Source organism: Hippocampus comes, unplaced genomic scaffold, assembly GCF_001891065.2.
Source record: "Hippocampus comes isolate QL1 unplaced genomic scaffold, H_comes_QL1_v1.1 scaffold527, whole genome shotgun sequence".
NCBI classification, from domain to species: Eukaryota; Metazoa; Chordata; class Actinopteri; order Syngnathiformes; family Syngnathidae; genus Hippocampus; species Hippocampus comes.
The window spans coordinates 306,341-315,791 of record NW_017804903.1 but is presented as its reverse complement, the minus strand read 5'-3'; the positions used below and the strand labels follow the sequence as shown (position 1 = coordinate 315,791).

The 9,451-nt window shown below is 42.4% G+C and overlaps 1 protein-coding gene across 1 annotated transcript in view; it reads left to right on the top strand.

Moving 5' to 3' along the window:
- The window catches only part of lmbr1 (limb development membrane protein 1), a 42,157-nt gene that overhangs the window by 19,115 nt on the left and 13,591 nt on the right, over positions 1 to 9,451 (top strand). Inside the window, exons 9-10 of the mRNA XM_019883786.1 lie at positions 1,616 to 1,688; positions 9,091 to 9,180. Of these exons, the coding sequence (XP_019739345.1) occupies positions 1,616 to 1,688; positions 9,091 to 9,180 (163 nt within the window). The remainder of the gene's footprint in view (positions 1 to 1,615; positions 1,689 to 9,090; positions 9,181 to 9,451) is intronic.

Below are 9,451 nucleotides of genomic sequence, written 5' to 3'. Positions count from 1 at the left end.
GGGGCATTTATGTCATGTTTGTGTGCCGCTAGTGTGGCCTGATGGGAGGAAACGGGATGTCCATTAAAATAAAGCCCATTTAAAAAAAAAAAAATCATCCTGATAGGATTTGAGGGTTTATGACGCCCGCGGCAAGACGTTGACGTTTGTTATTTTTGTGCACTAGGGTATTAAGGCACGCATTTTGGAGACCTTTGTGATGCTCTTCTTGCTGGCTCTGCTCATCCTGGGCATTGTGTGGGTGGCGTCGGCGCTTATTGACAACGACGCAGCCAGTATGGAGTCACTCTACGGTACGAGTACAGTCGCAGCCACCGAACTGCAAATTTGATTTATTAAGACATTACAAACAAGAATAAGTCAAGTAGTCCAACACAAGAACATTTCGAGCTGCCAGTCATTGGAATTGTTCCATTTTTTTTTTTGCTCTAATAAATGCAAACATACAATGAGGTTGTAAATAATTTGAAAGTTGCAAAAATATGTTTGCCGCCCCCAAAAGTGGACAAACTTGATCCTTTTTGTAATTTGGTGCTTACTACATTTAATATTTTATTTTTTATATTATTCAAGTTATCTTTCATGCCCTCCTTTGACCACCAAAGGATTTCCCTGTCTATTTATTTTCATGTATTTGTTTTATTTTTCTTATTTTCGGGCATTCTTGGTCAGTCCTTTTTTTTAATTGCAGTATTACATTTTACTTATTATTTTATTTGAAAGTATTATTTTACCAATAAAGGGATTTTCTTTTTTTAATCTTCCATTTTAGAATTAATTTATTGTATTTTATTTCACAATATTGATTTTCATTTAATTTCACGTAATTTTCTGTGTTGTTTTTCGGAAATAATTTACATGGACCATTTTTTTCCCAGGTTTAATTTAATTCAATTTTTTTTCCCCTTCAAATGGATTAATATGACTTTCTTTCCATAGACCTCTGGGAATTCTACTTACCCTACCTGTACTCGTGTATATCTCTGATGGGAGGACTGCTCTTACTCAGTAAGCCTTTTCACCATAGATTTGATCGAGACCGCAAGGCATTTACATGTTGGCACTTTTTCTATTCTCTCTCGTAGTGTGCACCCCTGTGGGATTGTCAAGGATGTTCACGGTCATGGGCCAGTTACTCGTGAAGCCGACGGTAGGTCGCTCGAATTTCGGGTTATGAGAAAAGTAGCAAGATACCTCACCCCGTCAATAACGAAATCATACGACGTCTTTTTCGTCTCATTACTACAATACAAAAATAGACTCTTCTGCACTCCCCGAATGTTCAGTTCGGCCAATAGTGAGAATTGATAAAATTGGATATCGGCATGTGTCGAAACTTGAGGTTGAACTGCACCAAAATGTCTCGCTCCATCCAGTTTTTAAATGAAATGAGAACTTTGAAAAACGGAGGACTCTACGAGAGTGTGGAAAAAAAAAATCCGTCCAAGCCGCAGGACTACAAATACGAAGCCGACAAAAGCAAACGTCCTTGGGTCAGTTCTTGACAAAACGCCAGGCAAAAACCTAATCTAATTAGAACATGTATTCGTTACATATTTTCATGCATTTTTATGCTTTAGAAATATTCTTCCATCTCCTCTCTCTCACTCTTCAGATCCTGGAGGACCTGGATGAGCAGATTTACTGCATCCATTTGCAAGAGGAAGCCCTTCAGAGGAGATTAAACGGTACGCTATACGGGAGGGGAAAGGGGGTCAGATGGCCCTATTGGGTGTGATGGAGCATGTCGTGCTGGAATCAATTAGCAGGGAAGGCGCGGTGATACACACACTCGCACACGCGTTTGACATCGACGTGCGGCTGTCCAGCTTGGTTTGAGAGCAAGTCATCCTCTGCGGCGCGACGATTGTGGTATTTGGTGTGTAGGCCCTCTTGAACACTCAACTCAACGCCCTGGCAACAGTGTTTGATAAAATAAAAAGCTTTGCTCATTCCAATCGTCTGAACATGTTAAAATGAACCACTCACAGTTTCAAGACAACTGGATGATATCTCTCAGGTTTTTTTTTTTTTTTTTTTTTTTTTTAATTTCACCTCTGCCAGTGAGCCCGTTAGAGGCGCTTTACAGAGCGCACTCCATGTGTATAAAAGAGCCGTTTTACAGAGGTATCGGCGGGAGCATTTATGTCATGTTTGTGTGCCGCTAGTGTGGCCTGATGGGAGGAAACGGGATGTCCATTAAAATAAAGCCCATTTAAAAAAAAAAAAATCATCCTGATAGGATTTGAGGGTTTATGACGCCCGCGGCAAGACGTTGACGTTTGTTATTTTTGTGCACTAGGGTATTAAGGCACGCATTTTGGAGACCTTTGTGATGCTCTTCTTGCTGGCTCTGCTCATCCTGGGCATTGTGTGGGTGGCGTCGGCGCTTATTGACAACGACGCAGCCAGTATGGAGTCACTCTACGGTACGAGTACAGTCGCAGCCACCGAACTGCAAATTTGATTTATTAAGACATTACAAACAAGAATAAGTCAAGTAGTCCAACACAAGAACATTTCGAGCTGCCAGTCATTGGAATTGTTCCATTTTTTTTTTTGCTCTAATAAATGCAAACATACAATGAGGTTGTAAATAATTTGAAAGTTGCAAAAATATGTTTGCCGCCCCCAAAAGTGGACAAACTTGATCCTTTTTGTAATTTGGTGCTTACTACATTTAATATTTTATTTTTTATATTATTCAAGTTATCTTTCATGCCCTCCTTTGACCACCAAAGGATTTCCCTGTCTATTTATTTTCATGTATTTGTTTTATTTTTCTTATTTTCGGGCATTCTTGGTCAGTCCTTTTTTTTAATTGCAGTATTACATTTTACTTATTATTTTATTTGAAAGTATTATTTTACCAATAAAGGGATTTTCTTTTTTTAATCTTCCATTTTAGAATTAATTTATTGTATTTTATTTCACAATATTGATTTTCATTTAATTTCACGTAATTTTCTGTGTTGTTTTTCGGAAATAATTTACATGGACCATTTTTTTCAGGGGTTTAATTTAATTCAATTTTTTTTCCCCTTCAAATGGATTAATATGACTTTCTTTCCATACCTCTGGGAGAATTCTACTTACCCTACCTGTACTCGTGTATATCTCTGATGGGAGGACTGCTCTTACTCAGTAAGCCTTTTCACCATAGATTTGATCGAGACCGCAAGGCATTTACATGTTGGCACTTTTTCTATTCTCTCTCGTAGTGTGCACCCCTGTGGGATTGTCAAGGATGTTCACGGTCATGGGCCAGTTACTCGTGAAGCCGACGGTAGGTCGCTCGAATTTCGGGTTATGAGAAAAGTAGCAAGATACCTCACCCCGTCAATAACGAAATCATACGACGTCTTTTTCGTCTCATTACTACAATACAAAAATAGACTCTTCTGCACTCCCCGAATGTTCAGTTCGGCCAATAGTGAGAATTGATAAAATTGGATATCGGCATGTGTCGAAACTTGAGGTTGAACTGCACCAAAATGTCTCGCTCCATCCAGTTTTTAAATGAAATGAGAACTTTGAAAAACGGAGGACTCTACGAGAGTGTGGAAAAAAAAAATCCGTCCAAGCCGCAGGACTACAAATACGTCACCAACTCATCCTCCCCATCTGCCATCTCTCCAGTCCCACTTTGTACTTAATTAGAACGCATTTCCATCTCCTCTCTCTCACTCTTCAGATCCTGGAGGACCTGGATGAGCAGATTTACTGCATCCATTTGCAAGAGGAAGCCCTTCAGAGGAGATTAAACGGTACGCTATACGGGAGGGGAAAGGGGGTCAGATGGCCCTATTGGGTGTGATGGAGCATGTCGTGCTGGAATCAATTAGCAGGGAAGGCGCGGTGATACACACACTCGCACACGCGTTTGACATCGACGTGCGGCTGTCCAGCTTGGTTTGAGAGCAAGTCATCCTCTGCGGCGCGACGATTGTGGTATTTGGTGTGTAGGCCCTCTTGAACACTCAACTCAACTGTTTTTATAGAGCAAGAACAACCACAGCTGTATCCAAAGTGCTGTACGTGGAGCAAATATCATATATACAACAAAAACAAACACTAAATTAATAATGAAGACAGTAGAAAGCACAAAAACAGTCCAACAAAGATCAAGTCTTGAGTCATGCTGAGTCAAAAGCCAAAGAATACAAATGAGTGTTGAGACGAGTTTTAAAGATGGGTAGCGAGGGAGGGGCTTACCAAATGTTTAGTGGGACGTCATTCCAAAGAGAGGGAGCAGCAACGGAAAAGCCTCCGCTTAGTTCTTGGTACCTCTAATAATGTCTAGTCCGCAGACCTGAGTCACTGGGCAGGTGCGTAGGGGCGGAGGAGCTCAGAGAGGTAAGGTGGAGGGTGGCCATGTAAACATTTGAAAACAAATAATAGGATCTTAAAAAGTACTCGAAAATGTATAGGGAGCCAGTGAAGGGATGCCAGAGTGGGAGCGATGTGCTCCCTCTTACGAGTATCAGTCAAGAGGCGAGCTCGCAGCAGCGTTTTGGACCAACTGGAGACGCTTCATGGAGGATTGGCTGACTCCCAAAGTAAAGTGCACGACACTAATCCAGCCGGGATGTGACGAAGGCATGAATGATTGTTTCAAAGTGCTCACGAGAAAGGAGAGGTTTGACTTTAGCCAGCTGCCGAAGATGAAAGAAGCTGGATTTAACAATGGAATCAATTTGCTGGTCCAATTTAAAATCACTGTCCAGTTTGAGACTGTTGACTTCAGATAAAGAGCCAGGGTCCAGGGTCAGTACTCGGACTGGGTAAGTTGACTTGAATGGTCGGTTCAACCCCGAATACATGAATTAGACACCTGTTATGAATTTTGCCTTTCAGCTTCCGAATGTGCTCTTTCATGCAAATATTCACTGTCGTCAAGACTGATATCGCTGACGTAGCAATGGACCGCCATCGTAAACAGAGGACACACTCTCAATCCTGATGAAACAATCCCACTCATTTACTGCCAGGCCTGCGATGGTACCGTCCAGCTAATTGGGGTGGAAATAAATCCCGGACGAGAATTTTTGCCTCACTTCTGCCGTCACTGCGATCTAAAAAGGACACAACAGGCGGCGTTCCTGCTGTGACCTCTTTGACTTTGCCTGCCAAGCGAAAGTCGGGGAGGAAGTTCGGGGAGGTGTTCTCTTTCTTCCGCCCTCGTCACCTGCATTTCCTGCATCGCAAATTCCTTGCGGAAGACTGCAAATTCTCAAGAGGCAGGAAGTTTTGGCCACCTTCCAACACCTACTTTAATATTAAGTCAAGCGCGTAACCACGTGTATAGATGCGAGCGAATGAGGAGTGTTTTCACACCAGGGGAGGTATGGGAGATCAAGCCCCGCGATAGCAGGTGTTTTTAAAAATACTACGCCGGCCACCTCCATAGAGCGGCACCCGAGCGTTGTGCTTCCTTACGGCTCATTCCGCACTGCCACGCTTTGAACTAAACGACAGAATAATTGCAATCTCTGGCTTATCGCCCCCCGGGAGCCGTTTGATCTATTCAAAAACCTCAGCAAAGGGGCAGAAAAGCAAACAGTGGTCAATTTTTTTTTCTTTGCTCTGTTCTTCAATCGGGACGTGAATGCGTTCGTGTACGTACATATTGTGTACATGCCCACACAGTGGCTTGGAAACGCAGTTCAGAGAAAGTTCACGCGACACACACCGAAAGGTCTTGTTGCCGCCAGTTTGTGTTGACAGATAGGCACCGTTGAGTTGCATCAGGGGAAGGATTTGTTTATCGGTGTACACGTCTCAGCCGTGGGAACACAACCTGTGTGTGTGGAGTGGGGGGGGGGATTTCCAAAGAACGCAACTTAGCTGCCGTTACGACGCTCGGTGCATTATATAATTGCCTCGGTCCACTTTTAAGAGTGGGCCCCCCCCCCCCACTGAGACCCACCTATAGAAAGAAGAAGGAGGGGTCACGCTTCACCTTGTGTTCAGGTACCAAAACCAATTCCGTAGGCTGAAGGTCAACATATGCTCAGGAGTTAAACATATTAACATATGTATATTTTTTTTAACATTCAAAAAAAAAAAGAAAAAAATCCTGCTAAAATTGACATTTTCAATTCGAAATAAAATAATCATGCCGCACATTTTCATGAAACATTTGACATTTTGGATAAGCGGGTGTTTTAAATCAAGAGTGTGCTCTTAATATTTTAACTTTGTCCTGTAACATTTTGACGTGGGTTGTGATTAGAATTTAAAAAAAAAAAAAAAGGACAGAGGGGGGCGGGGCTCTGCAAAATAATTTCAAATTTTGACTTTTGGCATGTGGAGCGATGATTAGAATTAAAAAAAAAAAAAAAAAAAAGGACAGAGCGGGGCGGGGCTCTGCCAAATAATTTCAAATTTTGACTTTTGGTATGTGGAGCGACGACATGCCACAAGAGGAAAGAACTGTGAAAATGAGCACACACGTGATGTAACAGGCACTTTCAATATCATAATCTAAATATGACTTAATATAGGAAGATTCCAAATTTCTACTCCAACAAAATATTTTTGCTAAAATGCACTTTTTCTTCTTGGGGGGGGGGGGGTAGTGGTGTCTGACTACTGTATTCTAATAATGTCCTAACTTTCCTGAGCTCATCGACACGTGTCTGACCCATAGGGGATTTTTATTTTTCATGCTTGATCCCAAGATGATCGAGATCCAATTTCATGTATTTACATGATTTTTTTTTTTAACTCATTTTGCTCGCACCCGGGTAGGTTTCATTTTAGCGGTAACCTATCACATGACCGAGAGGCGCGCTTTGACCTGCGTCAAGAGTAGCAATACTGTAGACGGACGGATGTAACAGAGAATCCGGTAATTTTACAAAATAAAACATCTTTCACATTCCGAAATGAATAAAACGGAAGTAAGTTATTTATTCTTTCTCTGCAGCCCGGTACCAAGTGACCCTTCGGGACCACTGACTTAAACCACACATTGTATATTCCATTTCAACAGGTTTGTTTCGAAAACCACACATCTGATGCCGGTTTCTCTGAAAACAAATTTGCGTTAATGGAATGTGCTGCGAGTGGTGCCACGGTGTCCTTGGAAGAGTGCGACGTTCAGACAACAGTACTCGGTCCAGATGCTCTGCGGCACGGTGACCTTGCCTCAGATTGTCTCGGCGTGCTCATTTGCATTTTTAAGTTTTTTGGGGTTTTTTTTTTTTCTCTCCGGGTGACGTCATTCTCCCAAACGCGGCACAAGATTAAGCAAGGGTACTTTCGCATTACTCCGGCCGGTGCTGGCTGCATAAGCCTCACTCAGCATCTCCGCCTCGCTGTAACTCAGTCTCTCACTCGATGCTGCCAGCAGAAGGCGAAGGCAGGATATATTTAACTTCAGTCGGGGGGGGTGACGTCACTTCGGATACTGCAGTTGAGATCCTGCCAAGGCTCCATTACTGCTCCACTCGAGTGATGATAGCGTCCTTTGTTTCTGTGATTTATTCGCTATTAAGGACATAATATCTATCAGATGAACCATTTATCTGCCGCCGGTGACATGCGGAGCCACGTTTGGAGGTGTCGCGCACACAAATAATACATTAGTTCCTCGTGGGGATGAGAAGATTTGTGACTATTTGGTTCATCTCCAGAGAAAATCCGTTTTTCTTGAACGGGGCCCATGAGAATGACTTTGACGTTTAGCTGTCTCACCTAAGCATCGTTTCAGTCAGCGCATTGCTTGCAAACGTGACTGCACGTTTGCAGACTCTCTCTGGTGATCTCCTACTGACATATAATTGCGGAACAATATGATTAGCATGAAAATGAAGGTCAATCCCTGCTATTTGTAGGGTGTCGGGCCATTTCTTAGATTATTGTGTAAATCAATAGTTGAAACTGTAGATGCACCACAAACTCTGACTCAAAAAGCTGTTTCGATCACAAGGTTTCAAATCATCAAACTAATTTTAATGTCACTCAGAGACAACCCAAGGAAATCCAAAATGTAGTTTTCAAATGACAATTCTATTTTTTTGTGCCTAAATAAATTGAATTGTCATTTGAAAACTGCATTTTGTATTTCCTTAGGTCAGAGGTGTCAAACTTTTTTTTGTCGAGGGCCACACTGTCGTTACCGTTTCCCTTGGAGGGCCATTTATGACCGTGAAACCATATAAAGCAGTGGTCCCCAACCTCCAGGCCGTGGACCGGTACCGGGCCGCGGGTCATTTGCTTCCGGGGCCGCACAGAAAGAATTATTAATGTACATTACTTCAGTTTTATTCATTTCAGAATCTGAAAGATGTTTTATTTTGAAAAATTACCAGATTCTCTGTTACATCCGTCTACAGTACGTCACTCTTGACGCGCTTCTCGGTCATGAGATAGGTTACCGCGAAAATGAAACCCAGGAGCTAGCAAAATGAGTAAAAAAATAAACGGCTTTGGAAAGTTTCTTTGGTCAGGGGAAAAAATCATATCGTATTATTTTGTTGTATTTATCCAGCCTTAAAGGCCAGTGCCTTTAAATATTGTCTGACATTCAACCGGTCCGTGGGGCAAAAAAGGTTGGGGACCGCTGATATAAAGAACTCACAAATAATGGTTTATTCAACTATGGTTGAAATGACTGATGATGATGAGTTTGCTAACAAGAAAATGCTTACAATCTTTCTCTTATTTATTACAGATGAGAATTTGAAATGTTGGTACAGATTTTACCAAGCATCATCGAAGTTAGCATGTTTGATTTGCTTTTGCGGGCCACGTAAAATAATATGGCGGGCCAGATCTGGCCCCAGGGCCTTGAGTTTGACACCTGTGCCTTAGTTTATTTCGGCGTGATATTAAAATTGTTTTGATGATTTGAAACCCTGGACCGGAAGTGTGATTGTTCCTACCCTTGCGGCAAATAATCTCCCCAACTTCCACCAACAACCCATGCTAACCTTCTCCCTGATGAAAATGACTACTTTCCTTTCAGGCAAGGCTTTGGTGTTCGGCGGGACTCCAAATGGCAGCACTGATGAGCCGTACCCAAGTAGAAGGTAGCACTGGGGAATGGCCTGCTAAAACTTTTTTTTTTTTTGTCTTGCTCAGGGTCATCTATGTGTGCATACACCCGAGCAGGCTTCACCCACCAGCTGACCAAAGAACTGGACAGCATCCGCAACATGAGGAATAAGCTGGGTACGTTATTTGTATCTCAAGGCATTACTTCATTTTTATATTGTCTTTCTGTATTAGGTTTTTCCGATACGGGACGAACGGGTTCACTGTATAAATGCCATGGAGGGTCTCCCCCCCCCACCCCCTTTAACATATTGCTGACAGACACTCCCTTTCTCCCCGTCTGCTTTTATTTCTTCATTTGGATGTGGACCAGACCTGCCTGATCATTTTCCATCCATTTTAGGATATTATAAATGAGGCTTTTGGGGAGCCGGCTGGCAGTGGTGGG